Source organism: Sus scrofa, chromosome 14, assembly GCF_054392235.1.
Source record: "Sus scrofa isolate SSC_HxYL_T2T_F1_AM1 chromosome 14, Sscrofa_HxYL_maternal_Yorkshire_Landrace_v2.0, whole genome shotgun sequence".
Classification (NCBI taxonomy): Eukaryota; Metazoa; Chordata; class Mammalia; order Artiodactyla; family Suidae; genus Sus; species Sus scrofa.
Window position 1 is genome coordinate 95,662,170 of NC_139396.1, and position 21,394 is coordinate 95,683,563.

The following is a 21,394-nucleotide window of genomic DNA, read 5'->3' on the forward strand; positions in this document are numbered from 1 at the left end:
GTGGCCAGTAGAAACAAGATGTAAAGTCATTCCCCACTTTGGCCACCAGGTGGCACCAGTGAGCTCTGCTTGGGCCAAACTCTCAAGAGCTGAAGAGCAGAGGGGCCTGAGACATCCTGTAAGGCAGCCTTTCTCACCCTGGCTACAAGTAGATTTACCTGGGAGCTTTAAATCAAATCCATGCCTGAGCTCCATCCCCAGAGAGTCTGATTTAGTTAATCTACTGGAGGCCAGGGCATGGGTCTTTTCTTAATATTTGCCAAGTACAGTGAGGGTTAAGATCCACATATTCTAAGTAGGGGTCCCCAGCTTTAGCGAGGTTCTGTATCCCTGAAGGACTTGTTAAAATGCATGTTGCCGGGTCTACTTCTGAGCTCTTGATTCTGTAGGTTTAGGTGTCTAGCAAGCATCATCTAGCTCCTGATGCCTCTAGGTGGGGACCATACCAGTGATCTGCCGCTGGACGGTCTCACCCTCTTGTGCTCTCTCTTTTTTCCTCTTTGGCTATACCTGCAGCCTGCAGAAGTTCCTGGGCCAGGGATCAAACCACTGCCAAAGCAGTGACAGCACTGGATCCTTAACCCCATGCACTGCAAGGGAACTCTGCCCTTTCCTTTTATAACAGATTTATCAAGATCTAACTCAAATGCCACACAATTCCCTTGTTTAAAGTGTGCAGATCAGGAGTTCCCATTGTGGCTCAGCGGCAGCGAACCCAGCTAGTATCCATGAGGAAGCAGATTTGATCCTTGCCCTTGCTCAGTGGGTTAAGGATCTAGCATTGCCATGCGCTGTGGTGTAGGCCAACACCTGTAGCTCCAATTCAACCCTAGCCTGGGAACCTCCATATGCTACAGGTGCGGCCCTAAAAAGACAAAAAAAAAAAGAATGTGCCTGCCAGTGGTTTCTGCACATTCACAGAGCTGCATAACCATCATTACCTCAATCAAGCTTAGGACATTTTCATCACCCCTAAGAGACACCTCTCACACGCATTCATAGTCTTTCCCATTTCCCTCTTCCCCCAGCCCTCGGCAACCACCAATCTACTTTCTGTCTCTGGACCTTTGCCTCTTCGAGACATTTCATATAAATGGAACTATACACTTTTTGGTCCTTTGTGACTGGCTTCTTTTTCTTAGCATGTTTGAACATGAATCAGTATTTCCTTCTTTTCTATGACTGAATGCTGTTCTGTTGTGTGGATCTATCACATTTTGTTTGTCTCTTCTGCCTTTGGTGGACATTGGCTTGTTTCCACTTTTCGGCTATTAGGAATATAATGCTGCTGTGAGCATTCATGTACACGATTTTGTGTGGACATGTTTTCAGTCCTTTTGGATAGGTATGTAGGAGTGGAATTGCTGGGTCATTTTATAACTCTAGGTTTCGTCTCTTGGGAACTGCCAGACTTTTCTGAAGTGGCTGCACCATTATCCATTCTCCTTGGCAGTGTGCGAAGGTTCCAGTTTCTCCACATCCTCTCCAGCACTAGTGATTGTCCTTTTTTTTTTTCTTCTTTTTGTCTTTTTAGGGCCGCACCTGCAGCATATGCAGGTTCCCAGGCTAGGGGTTGAATCGAAGCTACAGCTGCTGGCCTGCGCCACAGCTGTAGCAGTGCTGGATCCAAGCCACATCTGTGACCTACACCACAGCTCACGGCAACGCTGGATCCTTAACCCACTGAGTGGGGCCAGGGATTGAACCTGCATCTTCATGGTTACTAGTCAGGAGCCACAACGGGAACTCCTAGTGATTGTCCTTTTTGATTCGAGCTATCCCATTGGATGTGAATGCTGCTTTATCATGGTTTTGATTTGCATTTCTCTTATGACTAATGTTAATCATCTCTTCCTGAGCTTATTGGCCATTTTTGTATCTTTCTTGGGGATTTGTCTATTCAGATCCTTTGCCCATTTTTACATTGGTTTTTTAATCTTTTTATTATTAAGTCATATGTAGTTTTTCATATATGCTAAATATCCTTATATATTTCAGAGACATATCAGATATATGATTTGCAAAACTTTTTTCCCTATTTTTGAGGTTGTCTTCACTGTCTTGATGACGTCCTTTGAAGCATGCAAGTTTTAAATTTTTTTTTTTTTTTTTTTTTTTTTTTTTTTTGTCTTTTTAGGGCTTCACTCGCAGCATTTGGAGTGTGGCCCTAAAAAGTTCCCAGGCCTATTCTACAGGTCGAGTCAGAGCTATAGCTGTTGGCCTATGCCACAGCCACAGCAACACGGGATCCAAGCCACATTTGTGACCTACACCACAGCTCATGGCAACACCAGATCCTTAACCCACTGAGCAAGGCCAGGGATCGAACCTGCGTCCTCATGGATACTAGCCAGATTCACTTCCACTGAGCCACTATGGAAACGCCAAGTTTTAAATTTTGACTGTGTCCAGTTTATCTGTTTTTCCTCTTGTTGCTTGTGCTTCTGGTGACATGCTTAATCTAAGACCATAAGGATTTTACCCCTGTTTTCTTCTGAAAATATTATAGTTAGAACTCTTATTTAGTCTTTGATCTATTTTGAGTTAATTTTAAAATTTGAGGTGGGGTTTAACGTCATTCTTTTTGCATGTAGATAACCAGGTGTCCCAGCACCATTTGTTGAAAAGATAATTCTTTCCTCGTATGAACTATTTTGACACCCTTAAAGAAAAGCATTGACTCTAAATGTGAGGATCTATTTCTGGGCTCTCAATTCTATTTCACTGATCTATTGACTGATCTGTTTGTCTACCCTATGACAATTTATAGTGTGTTCATTACTGTAGCTTTGTATTGACGTTTTTGAGACCAGGAAGTGTAAGTTCTCCAGCTATGATTTTCTTTTTCAGGATTTTTTTATTCTTCTAGGTCCCTTGCATTTCCACACGGATTGTAGGCTCAGCTTGTCAATTTCTGCAAAGATGCCGACTGAGATTTTGATAGGGATTGCACTGCATCCGTTTAGGGAGTATTGCCGTGTTAACAATAGTCACTCTTCTGATCCATGAAAATGAGATAGCTTTCCATGTATTTAGGTCTTCTTTAATTTCTCACATGATGTTTTAAAGTTTCCACAATGTAAATTTTATACTTCCTATGTCACATTTATTCCTGAGTATTTTACTATTTTTATGCTATTGTAAGTGGAATTGATTTCTTAATTTCATTTTTTTTAGTTTGTTCACTGCTACTGTATAGAAATACAACTGATATTTGTATATGGTTCTTCTGTCTTCAGTCTTGGAGAACTCATTTATTAGTTCTAATACTTTTACTTTTTTAGAGAATTCCTTAAGAATTTTCTATATGCAAGATCATGTCGTCTGCAAATAGATTTTTCTTTTCAATCTGGAGGGATGCCTTTTATTAATTTTCTTGTCTGATTGCCCTGGCAAGATCTTCCTGCACAATGTTGACTAGAAGTGCCAGGAGCAGACATCATGGTCTTATTCCTGATCTTAAAAGGAAAGCTTTCAGAGTTCTCATTGTGGCTCAGCAGAAGCAAACCTGACTCGTATCCATAAGGATGTGGGTTTGATCCCTGGCCTCCTTCAGTAGGTCAAGGATCCGGCATTGTCGTGAGCTGTGGCGTAGGTCATAGATGAGACTAGGATCCCTCACTGCTGTGGCTGTGGTGGAGGCGGCAGTTGCAGCTCCAATTTGACCCCTCGCCTGAGAACTTCCATATGCCGTGGGTGCAGCCCTAAAAAGCAAGGCAAAAAAAAAAAAAATAAATAAAAGAGGAAAGCTTTCAGTCTTTCACTATTAAGTATGATTTCATAGACTTCTTTTGTCAGATTGCAGAAATTTCCTTCCATTTGTAGTTTACTAAGTGTGTGTGTGTTTTTTTTTTTTTTTTAATGATGAGATGTTAAATATTGTCAAATGCTTTTTCTCTGTCCATTGAGATGATTCTCTGGTTTTTGCCCTTTCTTCCTTTGGGATAGGTTATTGTTTGAATTGATCTTTGGGTATTAAACCAAGCTTGCATTCCTGAGATTAAACCCTAGTTGGTCATGGTATGTGACTGTCTTTAGATATTGCTGCCTTTGCTTTGTTGAGGATTTTTGCCTCCCATTCATCAGTGCTATTGATCTGTGGTTTTTCCTATGAGGTGTTTGGTTTGGCATTAGGATGACACTGGCCTCATCATAGAATGTTACCCTCTCACTTTTTACAGATGCGGAGACAGGAGAGGGAGAGAGGGTATCACAAGCGCATTAGTCAGCGGGGCTGGCATGCCGGAATACCACAGACTGCATGCCTTAACCAGCACACATCTATTTTCTCTCAGTTCTGGAGGCTGGCAAGTCCACGGTCAGGGTTCTGGCTGATTGGGTTTCTAGTGAGGGCTCTCATCCTGGCTTACGTACAGTCGCCTTCTCATTGTGTCCTCACATGGCCTGTCCTCACGGGTATGTGTGTGTGTATGTGTGTGTGTACAGAGAGGAGAAGGGAGGGGGGGCTCTCTGGTATCTCTTTATAAGGACACGAATCTCAGAGGTTGTCTATTCATAGACGCCTGGAAGGGCTGTTGGAGAAAACAGAAAGAACCCCAAGCACCCTTATTCCTATAGTCAGGGTGTCACACACCCGTGTTAACAGAAGGAAGGACCTTTCTAGGGTTGCCAATGTGTGACCTTGTTAAACACGCCCATGTGGGGGGGGAGGAAGGAAGGAAAGGAGCAAAAATGAACAAACCCAACTACCATCTCCTATGGCTGGCATCTCATAAGAGAAAGGATATTTTAACACCAGCAAAATAGAGTGGCTGTTCTCAGGCTAGAGGACAGTCCTTGAAAAGACTTCTATTTCTAAATGCCTGTGGACTTGGGAAACTGGCCGTGGACCTAGATTTGGGGAATTATTGCTGCTTCTGGCGACGAGGCCAGTGTTTACTTTAGTCAGAAAGGCAGAATGCCTCCTGCTGGGTCCCCCTGTGTTCTGCCTGGCCTGGCCAGACCCAGAGCCCAAGACGGGTCTAAGGCCAGGGTGATCTGAGCCATTCCAGCTGATTTGAAGGGGCACATGGCCAGCCGGGCCTGTGTGTGTGGATCCTGAAACGCACTTATTACGAGCTTTGTGGCCCAGCGTCAATCCACATGTAGATGGGAAGAAAGCAGGTTAGATAGTTCTGGGCTGATAAGGGGGAGGGCAGGGGTGTGGGAGTTGGAGGGAGCTGGGTTCTGGCCGCACCATCTTCATACTCTGACCGCATGTCCCCTCACCTGCTGGCTGAACTGATGCTCCTTCCTGGCCCTGGGCTGTGTGTGGGAAGGATGTGGGGTCTAGAAGCACCGGGTTTGGCTGGCGCATGGTAAATCCTGGAAAATGGGAGGCCCAAGGGTCACTGTACGGCAGAGTGTCCTGTGATGTTCTTCCTAACTTCAGCTCCCCCTGAATGGACTCTCAAGTTTTAGTGCCAAGGGGACTTGGAGAGCATCTGGCCCCTCTGTGTATAGCTGAGCAGCAGAGCAGGCTGCCCCGGCCCCATGTGACTTGATGGCAGAGCAGGAACTCCCAGCCCTGAGCCCTCCTGCCCTGCGGCACCTGTGACCAGAGTCTTGGCCCCTGGTTCCCTCGTGAGTAGTGGAGCGCTTGCCGAGGCTTCAGAGGCAGCTGCTTCTCCCTGCTTTCCCTCTGATGGGCTGACTCCTCTGTGTCTTAACCCTGGTTTCTGGCTGTTTGCTTTCACACTGGAAGTCCCCAGGTGCTCGGTACAGGTGGGGATCCTGCATATGCAGGTGAGGCTCCTTTACCTGGTTGCCCCCCCAACCTCTGAATGGAAATGGACCCAAGCCGAGGCTCAGGTGGGGCTGTACCGCCTACACAGGCTCCATTTGTCTGGGAGCTTCTCAGGTCCCGTCCACGTCCTGCGCATTGGAAGGTTTCCTCCCAGGAGCCCCCAGCCTCGGGATTCTGAGACTCTCCCCAGCACATGGCTCCCTGGCCTCCTGCCCTGCCCCTGGAGCCCCAGACAGTGCCTTTCCCTTCCCTGGCCCCTGCCAGCTCCAGCAGTCCGCTGACACCTCAGTAACAAGCGATTAAGAAAACAGCTCCTGGAACTTGGCGAGGGCACTTCTGCCAGCGATAAAACTATTTCAGGGCCCTCGGGGAGATGAGTGGGGGAACACGGAGGTTGCCGCTCTGCCTTGGATCAGAAAGGAGGGCTCAGAGTGTGTCTAAGTCCCCGTCTGCATGGTGAGGTCACCCAGCAGTGATGAGGACTGTCGGTAGCTTGTCTGTGGTTATGGCAGCGATGTTAGACCACTGCCCAGCCTCCCAGCGATGGTTTCGGTTTTGCCTCTCCCTTTCTGGTCCTCGTGCACCTGCACGCACTTCCTGTCCCAGGTGTGACCATTGTGCGTGCACAGGCTGACCTGCTCATTGACCTGGATGAGGTTGCATTTAAATGCGCTCAGCTGGCGCATGCTTACTGTGCGCCTGTCCTGTGTCTGGGGGTGGAACGGTGAGTGAAGCTTCACTGAGCTTATATTCTAGTAGAAGGAGGAGGGGCTTATGGACACATAGCTCATGGACACTTCAGCCTGTCTGTTGAAGAACCTTTAAATCATCATACCTCATGTCGGCATAACACGCAGGTGAGTGGGTATGCCCTGTGTCACCTGCTCTTGTGTGGAGGTGGTCCATGAGATTACTTCCTGTTCTCTGGACAGGTGATGATACAGTGAACCTCCCAGTGCAAGCTGCTCTTTCATTTGTGTAGTTTGCTTCTGTGGGCTGGTTCTTAGAGGTAGGATTATTGACCGAATTGAAAAGTAGGAACTTTTTTTTTTTTTTTCAATTATTTTGGAAAATTTCTAACAGAAAATTTCAAAACAGGGAGAATAATTTCATGAAGCTTTGTGTGCCCACCTCCCAGCTTCAGGAGTCAGGGCCAGTCTGATTTCACCCAGAGCCCCGACAGTGCCCACACCACCCCCACTGGATGATTGTGAAGCACATCACAGCCCTCATGTTACTTCCTCTGTAAACGTTTCAGCACATACCTTAAAGAAGGGGGAGCTTTTAACACAGATCATCCTAACGCCATTATCACACCTAAAGCAGCAGTGATTTCTCATCCTCCAGTACCCAGTCCGTGTTAGGTTTTCTCACTCATCTCACAAAGTCTTTCTGCAACTGGATCAGGACCCAGACAAGAGCCACAGCTGGCATTTGGCTGTTGAGGCCCTTGGGTCGCATTGAATCTAGAACATTTCTCCTCCTTTCCTCCCCCCAAAGTGAGTGTGGTGAGGTAACGGGGTTGTCTTACCTGGCATCCCGAAGTCTGTGTCTTGCTAATTGCACCCCTGGATTTAGTTGAGCCTGTGTTGCAGTTCCTGGGCTTCCTGTAATTGAGTGGAATGGAGGCTTGATCAGATTCGGCTTGGTTTTGGCTGTCACAGTCATGGGTGGTGCCGGGGGCTGCCACCGGGGCACGGAAGGTCCCATGGTCTCTCTTGTGACGTGGCAGCTGCCAGTGCTCATCCCCTGGATTCCTGATTTCATTGGGGGTTTGCAAAAAGGCTCTGGTTCCCTCTGCATTAGGTAATTGCAGTATTTCCAGCAGGGGTCTTCCCCGAGGTGCAGTGAGGGCAGGGAGGCAGGGCCACTGCTTGCTGGATTTACGTGTCCCTAGATGAGGTATGGGAGAGGCTTCTGTGATGCTGAGGCAAAGGATTCGGTGAGCCCTGCTGTTCCCCCATACCCGGATGTGATGAGGGTCCTGGTGCCTGGGTGGGGTGGGCTGGGAGAGGGGAGTCACAGGGGACCCAGGCCCCATGTGTCCTTGGCCAACCCAGGACCAGCCTGGGAGATGTCCACGCCAGGTGGACTGGACATTTTCCCATCCACAGTCTGGCTCCATCTTCCCTGTGCCTGTGCCCGGCACAGTAGCTTGTGCCGTTACCTCCATTTGGGGAAGGGAGGCACTGGGCCTGCCTGAGAACACACTACTTTTGAGACCCCAGGCCCTGGCTCCAGATCAGGCCCCCTTCACTGGGCCACATGGCCGCCCAAGGAGGAGGTGGCACAGCTTTGTCTCCCTTGCCCATGGCCAGCCTCACTGGGAGAAAAATAAGGCCTGGCAGGCGTGCTCCTTGCCCCTGTCTTCCCAGCCTGCGTAGGGGGAGGAGACCAGAGGACAGGAACACATCCCAGACTCCAGTCCTGGCTGCAGAGGAGCATGGGACCAAGCCACACACACATTTTCCATGGAGACACGCCTTCCCTGATGTAGCGGTCTTGGCCCCGCTGTCTGAGCAGGCCTGTCTCCGGCTGCCTGGCCTCCGGGGGCTGCAGTCCATGATGCCCCCTCCATTCTCTTGGGTGTCAGTGAGGTCGGGTCAAGGCCTGATCACCCGCTGTGTGTCCAGAATGCTCAGGGTATTTTGCCTTTTTTTTTTTTTTTGATTGTCTTTTCTAGGGCCACATCCGTGGCATATGGAGGCTCCCAGGCTAGGGGTCTCATCGGAGCTCTTGCTACTGGGCTATGCCACAGCCACAGCAATGCCAGATCTGAGCCACGTCTGCAACATACACCACAGCTCACGGCAACGCCGGATCCTTAACCCACTGAGCGAGGCTAGGGATCGAACCCACAACCTCATGGTTTCTAGTCAGATTCGTTAACTACTGAGCCACGATGGGAACTCCAGAATGCTCAGGGTATTAAAAAAAATTCCTCAAAGGGAAAAATGAAAGAGAAAACCCTTTGAACTAAGCCACTCTGTGAGGTTGGGATAGAGGTGAGAAGACTGGGCCCCTGAGTGAGGAGAACCCAGGATGGCCCAGCCCACAGCGGTGACACCATCTGGTGAATGAGTTGTTTTCTGCTGGGCCTGGAAAAGGAAAATATTTGTGACAGAAACCAAGGTCAGGGCTCCTGGAGGAAGTCCTGTTAGACTCATTAGTGCCAGGGGAACTTTCCTTAGCCGTGGCTAGTGATGTTGATTCTTAGTATCCTGTGTTTAAAACTGTATGATGTGTCTCCCATTGGTCTCTTCAGAAAGAGTTTGAAGGAAATCTGAGGTGAAGGTGGCCACAGGGAGAGAAGTAAACTGTCTTTTGGCCTCCAGTTGAGATTTCTTTTAAAAAGGCTGTGATGCTTTAGCTTGGAGCAGTGCTTTTTGAGTTTTCTGAGAACTTCCCTGTCTCCTCTGGCCCTCAGAGTAGCTGGTGAGGTAATGAGGGTGGGTTTTATTAGACCCATTTTACAGAGGGAGACACCAAGGCCTAATGAAGTTTGGAGACCAGCCAGAGGCAGGATCTGAACCTGTCTCCCAGCTCCTCAACCTACCTTCCTTCCCCTCACCGTGACGGCCACAGCTCAGGGGACGGTTCTCTGGTGGCAGAAAAAAGGGGTTAACAAGGAAGCCACCAGCCCCTCCCGGATGCCCCACCCTTGGCTGGTGCAGAGCTGCTCAGAGTCAGAGAGGTCCAGCTCAGCACCCCAAGGACCAAGATCTTTTCTTAAGAAAATCGTAAAGAGAGACAGCGCTGGCTCTGAGCCGCAGCTGGGGTCTCTCTTAGTCTCTCTAAGATTCTCGCTTGGCCCAAGTCACTCCCTGGAGACCTCACTGCAGTAGGTCATGTGTCTCCTGGGTCCAGGCTGTGCAAGTAGAGCAGCCCTGGGATGCTGGGGAGCTGTCACAGAACTAAGACAGAAGGAAAGGATTGTTTCGCAAGGCTCTCACTGGTCCCAGATAGGGCCAGCGGGTCGGCTGTTGGGCGGAGTGTGTGCGTGACGGGGTGCATGTGAGTGTGGAAGTGTGAGTATGTGTGAGTGCACTCATGTTCCCAGTGGCCGAGACCTCCCTCACTTTCCCTTCCTTCCCACTGTCCACCGGAGCTGGAACTACTTCCGCCTTCCCCGGGGGGATTTGCCTAGTTGGCTCAGCAGCGGCCATCCAGTGAGCACTGCCAGCCTGCCCGGGCTTGGTTTCTGAGGGTGTACCACCAGGCTTGAGATGTTCAGCAGTTTGGGAGGGGTGTAGATCTCAGCCCCAGCCTCCCCTCCCCCCTTTCCTCAGCCAGCACACTCCCCGTCTCCTGGGACCCTGCCTCTGTGCTTACTGTCATTGTCAGGGTTGTGGTTGTCACCAGGGGTGCCTGTCTCTGCTGCTCGTCTGTGCTCCATGTGCGCGGGCTCATCAGACCCTGCCAACTCCTGACTCAGACCCTGTCTGACACAAGTAGGGCTCCACAGAGGTCTGATCTGAGTGGCTGGAAAGGGGAAAGTTGAGTAAGTCATAAGTCATTCTGTAATTAAATGGGAAACCTGCTCCCTACTGTCTCTATACCTTTTGGTTCTTTGTCCCTGTTGTTGGTCTCCAGGAGAGGGCACTCTTCTCCAGCAACCGAAAGAGCCCAGGCTCTGGGGTTAGAAATTCAGGTTCTAGCTCTGGCTCTGCTAGTAACTTCCAGTGCAACCTTGGTCAAGTCGCTCTAAGCTGCCTGGGCCTCTGCTTTTCCAGCTGTCACCTGGGGACACTACTGCTGCCCTGCCTACTTTGAGGGGTGGCGGGGAGTGGGAGCACCAGTCTGGGTACTGGTGGGATGGGAGTAGAGTGTAAGGTGGCTGGGACACCAGGCTGACTCCCTGGGCTATGAGCAGGGACATTGGGCTCCAAGGACTGGGACCAAGTCTGGTCGCCACTGAACCCCAGAGCCTGGCCTCGGGGTGAACAATATTTGTTGAGTGAAGAGCACACAGAAAAGCCCCTGGTGCCAAGTTTAGCCCCTCATGCTTTGAAAGTGCTGATCAAAATAGGACATCTTTGAGAAGTTCCTATTGTGGCTCAGCGGGTTAAGAACCCAACTAGTACCTATAAGGATGTAGGTTCGATCCCTGGTCTTGCTCAGCTTGTTAAGGATCTGGTGTTGCCGTGAGCTGTGGTGTAGGTTGAAGATACAGCTCAGATCTGGTGTTTCTGTTGCTGTGGTGTAGGTGGCAGCGGCAGCGGCAGCTTCTATTTGACCCCTAGCCTGGAAACTTCCATATGCCGCAGGTGCGGCCCTAAAATGAAAAAATAATGACATCTTTGGAAAACTAGTTACCTGCCTCTGGGCGGAGGGCCACTTTCTCTCTTCTAGGGACTAGTTTTGGAAAGTTTCTTGGTGCTTGAGGCCGCTCTGCCCCACAGGCCTGAGGATGGAGCCTGCAGGGGTGCATGCAAAACCCTCAAGGAGAGGGGTGACATTGAACTTTGAGAAGGAGGATGCAGTTGGAGCTCTGGGACCCTGCCCCGCAGAAACTGACCATCTTGAAGGGCTGTCAGCTGCGTGCCCAGCCTGGACCCCACCTCAGCTGAAGGACAGTGGTCACCAGCCCATGCTTGTTCCTGGGGGGTGGGTGGGGAGGCTTCCAAAATGATGTCACATCCTAGCAGAGTCGTTCTGGTCCAGGTTGAGAATAGACAGCAGGGGCAGGGGGTGGGCGGTGGCAGGGAAGCTCATCAGGCACCATCATGGAGTTGAGGCAGCTTGACTGGGGCGCGAGAGTTGGGTGGCCTCTGGGAGTGTGTTGATGCAGCAACCACAAGATTCCCTGATTGGTTGGATGCGGGGCTGAGAGAGGGAGAGGTCGAGAAGAAATGGCCTGAGCAGCAGGAAGGACGCAGTTGCCTCTGACATGGCAAGCTTGTGCAGGGGGCAGGTGTGGGCAGTGCTCTGGAGGTCCGTTTGGGGTGTTTTGGAATTTGTGGAGCCTGAACTGTATCTGCGTGGAGCGCTTGAACAGCGGTTGCGTGTCTGAGTCTGGAGTCCCGGGTACAGGGGCCTGTGTGGGAGTCCCCAGGGTCGAGTCTGGGATCTGGGTTCCAGATGACGCTGAGTGTTTGAGACGGAGTCAGGCGATGAAAGGCGAGTGCCTACTGACCAGCCAGGCACCCTCTGCACACAGGGTCCTGGTCAGACACTTGGGGCTGTGGGGGGGAGGTGGAGCTGGAAACCTGGTTATCATCTGGTGCATTTCCCCTGGCTGCCCGCTGTCCTGGAGAGACCACTCGTGCCTTGGCAGAGCAAGCAGAACCCCTCAAGATGGAATGTAACACAGCAGTTAATGAACTGGCTCAGGACAGAGGAGGCGGAGAAGGGCGCCGTGTGGGGCGGGGCAGGGGGCCTATCCTGGGCCCTGGAGAGGCAAGCTGAACAGGCCAGGCCAGGCGGAGGGGAGGGCATCCAGGCAGGGGGAAGAGAGGAGGGGGTAGAAAGAAGGACAGAGGCAAGAGTGAGGCAGGAAGTGGCTGAACTTGATTGTGGTGAAAGGGGCTGGGGTGGCAGGAGAGGTCAGATTTTGGACTTCATGTCTTGGCTTGGAACTCGGACCTTGCTGAGTCTTGTCTGCAAGATGGAAAGTCCCTCTTGCTTCATGGGGTTGCTGGGAGGGTATATTAGAATCTCATCATCAGATCTGTGTGTGACATGCTCGGTCCGGCACCAGTGTGCAGAAAGCTCTGGACACACTTGGGGGGCTTTGCAGCCCGGCACCCATGGGCCTCTTCCCGGTGGTGCAGTGAAGAGCAGAGCTTCAGGAGAGCCACTGCTGGCACTGCCACGCCGGCGTGGATGCGGTGCAGACCAGAGGCTTGAGAGGCCTGAGATGCCCAGCGCCCCGGCCACCATTCCTGGACCCTGTCTATTTTAAAGCTTAGTCCCCAGAGGACGAGGAAGGCTTGTCTGCTCCACCTCAGCTAATGACAGCCTGGCCTACTGGGCCATTTAAAGACAGCTCCACTATTTTTATCTCCTGGAGGCGGCTGGCCTGTCCTCCCCAGACAGTGCCACCATGGGAGGGGGGGGGGATTTTAAGGAAACCAGGGCTTCGCCAGGAAGATGGGTCATTGTCTCAAATCACAGACTGCAGTCGGGCAGGATGTGCCCACGGAACCTTATGGGGGACTGGCAGGCGTCACCTTGACCCAGGGGCCTGAATTTAGAGATAATTCCACCCTACCTTGCCAGAACAGCTTGGAAGAAATCGCTCTACCTCCCCACCCCAAATGTTCCTTATCCTCACCGGTGTCTCTGGGGGCAGCTGGCTTCTGTGCCCACGGGCTCAGGGGAACGAGAGGGTAGGGCTGGTGTGGCTGTGTCCCTGTGCCAGGCCGGAAGCTGAGGGCTCTTCACCCCGCAGGACATGACTTCAGAGATCCAGGAAGTAGTTTAAAGTGACTCTGGCCCTGGTGAGACTGTGGTCGATGCCCCTTCCTTCTTTCTAAGAAAGTGTTTCTAACTAGGCTCCTGGCCTTTGGATGGAGACTGGGCAGCTGCGTAAGGGCTGGTGTGGCCTGCGTGGCATGAAAGAGTCATCCTTAGAGACACGCGGAGTCGTGTTGTATTGGCCACAGTTGGTATTTAGGTAAAAGCTTTTATTTTTTGGTCCACTGCCTCATTTGTAAACAAAGTTGCTTTTTTTTTTTTTTCTTTTTTTTTGAGTACTTGGTTGGTTGATCCTTAAAACAATAGGTCCCCTGCCCCCACTCCACCCCACCCCTGTTACCATGTGATTCATTTCAAAGCTCACATCCACCAGAAGCCTTCACTGGCCCCGCTGTCTGTAGAGTCAGGGCTTTGGAATCTGGGCCCCCAGCTGCTACAAGCCCTCCCACCCCCGTCCCCCTTGAACCCACCTCACTCTTTGACCCTTTCCTTCCCTTCTCAGGGCGTCTTTCTTCCCCCTTCTCCCTAACCCACCTCCAATACCTCCGCTTCTTGGAGGTCGTCCCTGGTCCAGCTGCCCGCTGTGCCTCAGGCCACAGGACTGGCTGCATCAGACATGGGGTGGGGCCTGGGCGAGCCCCACTTCTGTGCAGTGGCTCCTTTCCCGTTCCATCACTGGTTGGACCCGTGTGGCTCTGCAGGGCTTCCAGGTGCCTCCTCACACTGTAGTCTCCTGACTGGCGGACCTCCAGCAATGTGGGGCTGAGAGTTTAAATGGCAGAACCAAGACCACAACCCAATCCTGTCTCCCAGGGAGTCAGGGCACTCCCTCACCCCCGCCCCAGGCCCTGTCCACCTCTGCTCCATCCCCACAACTCCAGAGCTCCTTCTGGGTAGTGTGGGTGGGCCAGCTGTGCAAGTTACTGTCCACTCACGTGACCCTGGGTGACCCTGGGAGCAAAGGCAGCAGAGGCACCCGTGGCAAAAGCAGGAGGTAGGGGAGCCCAGACCCCACAAGCAAGGCCACTCCAGCTTCCGGTTCTTGGGGCTGTGGGTCATGTCATGTCTGGGGTGGGGGATGTACCCTGCAGCCTTTCTGAAGTGGCCTGGAGGAGACACACGTAGGCTGACATTGTGTGCCTGCGTGGGAAGGCTTCCAGCTGTGGCCCAGCTGTTGGGAGACTGCCCTCCCTGGTTCCCGGAGGCCTGGGGGCTGGCTGTGCCTCTCTCAGATGTTCTGGGTGCCAGAGGGCGTGACCGCTATGCCACATCCTTTTCTAGGGTGCTGTTGTGGGCCCTGGGTAAGAAGTGGGGGTGCAAGGTGAGATGTGGTGCTCCCCCCTCCAGGCTCCCCCCAGGGCAGCCGTCCATCCTCGGTGAGTTAGGAGAGCAGCGGGTGTGGTGGCGGAGACACCCTGCAGGCTTTGTGTGTCCTGGGCCTTTTCTGCTGGTCTGCTCACTACTGCTTCGCACACTGAGGAGAACTGGAGAGGACCCCATGAAGTCCCCTTCCCCTGAGCTTTGGTCTCCCACGAGCCATCTGTTAACAGGTCACTCCTATGCTCCAACCTTCAGTGGTCCCCAGTACTAAAGCCAGCCCTGACCACCCAGAGTCGCCCGGGGAACTTTTCACATCCTGGTGCCCAGGCCCATCTCTCGGACGTTCTCATCTGATGGGTCTGGGCTGGGGCCCGGCCATCTGCCCACCAGGGTTGGGAGTCCGGCTTCGAGGGTAGACTGCCCAGGCGCCAGGGCCACTCCACAGTTGGGTGTCAGCCCTGTTCCCCTCTCATCCCTTCGCTCCCTCGTCCCAGCCAAGCCAGCCCCTTCCCAGTCGCCACCTGCTGGCAGCATCCTTCCTCTGTGTCACCTTATCTGGTGTCGCTGTCTCCATTCCAGTCCGCCCAGGCCCTCTTGGCCCAGCTGAATCCCACACCCTCTGGGAAGCTTGCCTTAATCTCTCGGCTGCCTCTTCTCTCCCGAGGAAAAGCGGGGGGCGGTTCAGGGAAGCTGGGTTCAGGGAAGCTGGGTTGATCTCCCCCAGCTCCCAGGTGGGAGATGTTTTCTGACTTCTGGGTGCCAGTGCGCCCTGTTGGCCACTCTTGTAACCTGGGCAGGGGTGACGTCCTTGGCCTTGCCTTCTGAATCTCTGCTTCCCATCCCTGCCCTGGGGCTGAGGGCAGTAGCGTGTACGGGGGAGGTGGTGTGTGTGTGTGTGAAGGGTGTGTGTTTGAGTCTGTGACTGTGTAGAGGGTGTGTGTGACCAAGTGCATGTGGGGTGTGAGCGGGGTGTGTGTGTGAGTGTGTATATGTGTATGACTGTGGGGTGTTGGTGTGTGTGACGTGTATGGGAGTGGGAGGTGTGTCTGTGAGTCTGTGACCATGTAGGGGGTGTGTGATAGTGTGTAGGGGGTGTGTGTGTGGGGGGGGATGCGTGTAGGGTCCTTGGGGGGATGGACCCTTCCCGCTCTGATGCCCACCCCGTGCCGTCCTCCAGGCGAGAGCAGCCAGATCGGAGCGGGAGGCGCGGCAGCTGCAGCTGCGGAGCGTGCAGTACCTGGAGCGCTACATCTGCCTGGTGCTCTTCAACGCGTACCTCCACCTGGAGAAGGCCGGCTCCTGGCAGAGGCCCTTCAGCGTCTGGATGCGGGAGGTGAGGGCGGGAGGCCAAGACTGCCCCGTGTGATTTCCGTGGGCACCCGGGGACAAGCTGCCTGTTGCATGGGCAGAGTTCTCATCTCACTCTTCTGCAGGAAGCTTCCCTCTGGCTGAGGTCTTGTCTTGTTCGGCTTTGGGTCCCCAGCATGGCACCCACGCTAGGCAGGCAGTGAGCGAATGGACGATCAAGGAGGAGAGGGGGGATAAGGCGTGTGGGGACAGCACAGAGCTGGTGCCAGATGGGCCCTGCTCCATGTGTCCCCACGGCCAACGACCCCTGGGCGCTGCTTGCCGATGGTTGTGTGCATCCCTCTCCTGTGCCCTTCCAGCTTCCCGCTCTGGCCACCTGCCACCTTTCACCCCTGACCTTGGACTAGTTAGTTAGATGACCCCACTGACCTTCTGTCCTCAGTATTAAGATGGAAATAACGGAGTTCCCATCATGGCGCAGTGGTTAACGAATCTGACTAGGAACCATGAGGTTGCGGGTTCGATTCCTGGCCTTCCTCAGTGGGTTGGAGATCCGGCATTGCCGTGAGTGAGCTGTGGTGTAGGTTGTAGACGTGGCTCGGATTCTGCGTTGCTGTGGCTCTGGCGTAGGCCGGTGGCTATGGCTCCGATTGGACCCCTAGCCTGGGAATCTTCATATGCCATGGAAGCGGCCCTAGAAAAGGCAAAAAGACAAAAAAAAAAAAAAAAAAGATGGAAATAATGTTGGCACAGTTGGCACCATCTCAGGAGGTCGTGGTGGGGATTCTGTGGGGTACAGACGGTGCCGTCGGCCAGAGCGTGTGCCAGCAGGTCTGCCCTACGTGGCGACTCTTACCCTCCATCCTACAGAGGAGGAGACTGAGTGCAAAGGTGTTACGTGCCTTGTTCACAGTCAGCATTAGAGCAGGTCGCTCCAGAGCCCACGTGTCTGTCCTGCGCCAGTGTCCTCTCATGCCACCTCCCCCATCCCTCTCTGGCCCTTCCGGGTTCTTCCCCGGCTTGGCTGGTTTTCGAGGCAGAGCTGCCACCTCGGCACCTCTAGTTCAGGAGAAAGGCCTCCTTCCCCCTTGGCAAAGTGACCTGTAATTACCCCTCCACCAGGATGCAGGCCCCCGCTGACCTCAAGAGCCTGTCCTGGCGGTTCTAATCCAGACTCAAGGATGAAATTAGCTTTGGTGGGGCAGGAGGGCAGGAGAGTAAGAGGCTGGTGACCTCAGACAGGGTGGGTGTGGGACCGGTATAGGGGCTCAGGTAGGCGTGTGGGGTCAGAGCTGTGAGGAACCAGGGCGACAGAGGCAGGGAGGCCGGTGCAGTGCCCAGTGGCAGGAATGGTGGCTGCTGGGCATTTGCGCTGAAGACGAACCTTCAGGTGGTTCATGGGGAGATGAGTGTTGAGTAAGGAGACTTGTCGGGGGTGGGTCACACTGAGGCCACCTTGGGTCACTGTTTTGAGCGGGCCTGGGCCCAGCTTCCTCTGGGAGGTGGAGGAAGTGGGGGACCTAGGACAGTTCCACTTAAGTTCTGCTTGGAGAGTGGAAGTTGAGTGGGGCCAGGGGCTGGAGAAGGGCTTGATGCCCTCTGCAGCGGAGCCTGGGCACTGGGTGTTGAGGGCATCAAGGAGGGAGAGAACTGCTGGTCCAGCCGGGAGCATGGGTTCCAGCCACGGGGAATGAGCAGAGGGCGGGGGGAGGGTTGCCTGGGGACCTTGGTTTGGAATGGAGTCTGCATCCTCCCCCTCCCCCAGGATGGTGGAGAGAGTGGGGGACTGGTTGTTGAATGGTGTGAGTCTAGTGCCAGGGCCTGGGCCATGGGGCTGTCCAGGGAGGGTATCTGGGGAGGCCCCAGGTAGCTTGCCTGAGCTGAGGCCCATGGTGGGCCCACCTGGTCCACGGCCAGAATTCACAGCCTAGGGGCTTTTGCTAGCCCGGTAACCATGCTCCCTTCTGCTGCACTCACTGTGGGTCCAGCTGTGACGCCTGGAGCAGCTGGGCATCTGCTCCTGAGTATCCCAGTGGGAGTGGCAGGGCTGCCCAGGCATGGGGCTGTACAGGCACAGGGCGTGCGTGGCCTCCTGCGCTGCTCTCCGCTTCCTACCTGCCGAGTGCTTTGTGCAGCGCTGGTGCCAGAGGTGGCGACTGCTTTCCCACCATAAGGAAACAGGAGCTCAGAGCAAATTAATGGTAATCAATATGCAACCTTGTACAGGTCACTGAGCTGGCAAGAGGCCGGCTCTTCTGTGTCTGTCGAGCCCCGAGAGGGGAGGACAGTGTGATGGAGGGGGCAGAGGACCTGAATGACACCTTCCCTCCCCTGGAGCACTGCCCGCATCTCTGCTGTCCTCCCCAGGTGGCAGCAAAGGCCGGCATCTACGAGATCCTCAACCAGCTGGGCTTCCCTGAGCTCGAGAGCGTGGAGGACCAGCCCTTCTCGAGGCTGCGCTGCCGGTGGCAGGAGCAGAGTCACAGCCCCGAGCCCTCGGCCGCAGGGGACTTCCTGTAGGACGCGCCCCCTGCTGCCCTTGCTGTGGCCGCCGCCCGCAGGGCCACCTCCCCTATGCAGGCTGGGGGTGTCTGGTGCTCTTCACTGGGGGAGGCCCTGGGAGCAGCGGGGACCCCTTTTCAATTTTGAAGGTGTTTTTTTCAGGACCGTTAGCGCAGAGGGACACCTTGTAAGTGGCAGATGCCCAATGTGGCATCCGTGCTCCAAGGAGCTCACCCCCGCAAGTTGCCAAGGGAAGCTCCTCGCCACTTCCACCCTCTCCCCTCCCCTGAGCTGTTCTCATGACCCCCAGCGCAGAGTGGCCCCAGCCAGCATTGGTTTCCTTCTCTCCTCGCTCGCTGTTTTCCCACGTGGCTTCTCCCCTTTTGCTGCCTGAGCACTGCCCTGGGAGCCCTGGGAGCCCTGGGCTCCCGGGGAGTGGACAGTGCTCCAGCTGGATTGGTTCCCTTACAGGCAGCTTTCCCCGGTTTTCTTGCCTCTCATGTGCCCTGTCTCCAGCCTGGAGACCTCAAGAAGGACAGCCCCACGCCCGCTGGCCAGGCAGAGGTCTCTGTCCCTCCTTCCTTGGGCCTCTCCCCACCCCTGGGCTGGCAGAACTATGAAGGTTTCCAAGGAGCTGAGGGGAAGAAGGAGCTTCCAGAAGGTGCGTGCAGCCTCATGGAAAAGCTCCCTGGGAGCTCAGTTCCCTGGGAGCGTGGACAGGAGGGCTGGGGAAGCATGTCCTCACTGCCCCCCCCACACCAGCCGCCCGTGCACCCACCTGCTGCAGTGGGAGCCCGTGGACTCCTGGGTGACCCTGAGTGAGCACTGGGGCGTGTGAGAGTGGGGGGCCAGGGATGACATGAGGGGCCTTCCTCCCTGCGCGCCCTTGAGCTGCCTTCCAGTGGGAGCAGCAGGGGCCAAGTGTTGCTGCGTTAGCAGCTGCCAGGCAGCTCCGGGCAGGTGGTGGAAGGATGCTCGGAGGGGCTGGCGAGGCAAGCCTGTTGATCTGAGAATGTGGCTCTCCCTCTGGGGACTGGTCTCCGCCGAATCGCAGGGGCTGAACCGTGGGCATGCTCTCCACCTGGCCTGGCTCGTTGGGGCCAAAGAGGCCTCCATTGGCTGCGTACCGACCTCTGTGCAGAAAAACAGGTGATGTGTCACTGGTGATATTTGAAAAGGGAGACGAGGCCAAAGTTGTTCACATCTACCTAGTATTGGAAAATATTTGAACATCTTGGCTGAATTCTTTTGCAAATCTACTGTATGTCTGTTCACTACCTTTTCAGATTTGTTATTTTTGGTTTTATTTTCGCATGTAATAAAAAGTGTTAATTTCTTCGCAGACAGAGTCTAGGTGAGGGGTCAGAGATCGGGGCTGAATGGAGAGGGATCCTTTGTGTTCTCACGGTTGGCCCTGACTTTCAGCTGTGCTGGGACTACTGGCCGGTCACTTCACCTCTCTGCCTCAGTTTCCCCATCTGTAAAATGGGAGAATAATACTTGCCTACCTACCTCACAGGGGTGTTGTGAGGATTCATTTGTGATTTGTTTTGTTTCGTTTTGTTTTTGTACAGAGCTTTTGAGCATTAAAAACAGCTAAATGTGAAGTGCGCCTGGCTGCTGATGTCTTTAGTGTGGGGAAGGTATTATAGAACCGATGCAAGCTGGGGTCCCTGCTCCTTCAGAGTAAGGGTAGGAGGGCAGAGTGAGCTGAGAGCACCCCCCCTTAGTGCTCTTGATTCTCACGGAAGGTGGGTTTTTCTGGACATCCTTCTTCTTTCCCATCCCTCGTCGTGCTCTACCATCTTACCCTGGATGCCCAGGGCTGCTATGCTGAGCCCCTCTTTGAAGAAAACAGCAGAACAGGCTAATTCACACACAAGTGTGAAGGACTGTTCTATCCAGGGAAATGGAGCAACATGGAATTTCGAGGGCTGTGAAGGTGGGTGTACCTCGGCCTCTACTTCTTTTTCTCATCCCTACAGGTCCCCCTTGATCCCTTGAGGCCCCTGAAGGCTTGTGCACACTCGCATTGAGAAATTGGTGTGTAAAGAGGCAGTAAGGAGAGTGAGGCAGAGAGAGTGCGAGCCCAGGCTTCTTCTCCATGAGCTCTTCCAGAATTAGGGAAATTAGACCCTCGGGGTCTTTTAAATTAATTAATTGTATTTTTAGGGCTGCACCTGCAGCAACCACCTGCAGAGCTTCCCAGACTAGGGGTCTAAACAGAGCTGTAGCTGCCGGCCTATACCACAGCCACAGCAACGCAGGCTCCAAGCTGTGTCTGTGACCTACACCATAGCTCATGGCAACGCCAGATCCTTAACCCACTGAGCAAGGCCAGGGATCGAACCCTTGTCCTTGTGGATACTAGTCGGATTCATTATTGCTGAGCCACAACAGGAACTCCAGATCCTCTGGATTTTAGTTTGAAGGTCAGCTGGGGGTGGTCAGAATGGAACCTACAGCACTAGGTTGGGTGGCCTCCTGGGGTTATTTCCAAGCACAGCAGAGTCCATGGATGCTCTGTATGGCTTCTAAATGTGAGTGAAGCAGTACGTGCACCACTGTGTTTGTGAGTGTGTATGTGTGTTAGCTCTGCACTTCTCTGCCCTGCACGAGGAGGTGTGGGTGGGGATACACAGCAGTGGCTGGTGTGTCCGTGTGCGTGGCCGCATGCTCCTAGGCTGCTCCAGCCGTGGGCCGGCATCTGGCAGTTACATGGATGGCACTGGCCCGCATTTCAGTAGCTTCTCTGTCAGCAGCATCTGAGGTTTCTGATGAAATGAATGGATACCTGTGAAACTTTGGAATGACCCCTGACACACAGGAAGTTCCCAATCAGTTTTAGGCACCTTTGCCGTCTCACCTTTGGGGTGCTTAGGAGTCGTCTCCCCACTTACCACACTTCTGGTTACCCTCTGTTGCCTGCTGCGTCCCCAGCTTCAGACATCACCCGTGCCCTCCCCCACTTCAGCTGGAACGAGCCCCGTGTCTGTGCTTGCTTGGAGCTAAGGAGGCTGACTAGGTCACTTGGTTGAACTGCTACCCCATCCTCTTGCTGCCCCCAGAGGACCGGGTACCCTAGGCCTGTGGTTTCAA

The 21,394-nt window shown here is 53.7% G+C and overlaps 1 protein-coding gene across 21 annotated transcripts in view; it reads left to right on the plus strand.

Moving 5' to 3' along the window:
- The window catches only part of PALD1 (phosphatase domain containing paladin 1), a 151,835-nt gene that overhangs the window by 77,801 nt on the left and 52,640 nt on the right, over positions 1-21,394 (plus strand). For 8 of the 21 annotated variants that reach the window (XR_014828074.1, XR_014828073.1, XM_084997223.1 and 5 more), the window contains 3 exons: positions 13,243-13,364; positions 15,663-15,818; positions 18,161-19,902. The exons of 2 other annotated variants lie outside the window; for them this stretch is intronic. Coding sequence is in view for 16 of the 19 variants with exons in the window: in XM_084997223.1 (XP_084853349.1) it covers positions 13,243-13,364; positions 15,663-15,818; positions 18,161-18,689 (807 nt within the window). In the remaining 3 variants the exon portion in view is untranslated. Of the gene's footprint in view, positions 1-13,242; positions 13,365-15,662; positions 15,819-18,160; positions 19,903-21,394 lie in introns of those variants that run through there. 11 more of the 21 variants (XM_084997231.1, XM_084997233.1, XM_084997234.1 and 8 more) reach the window with 3 other exon arrangements.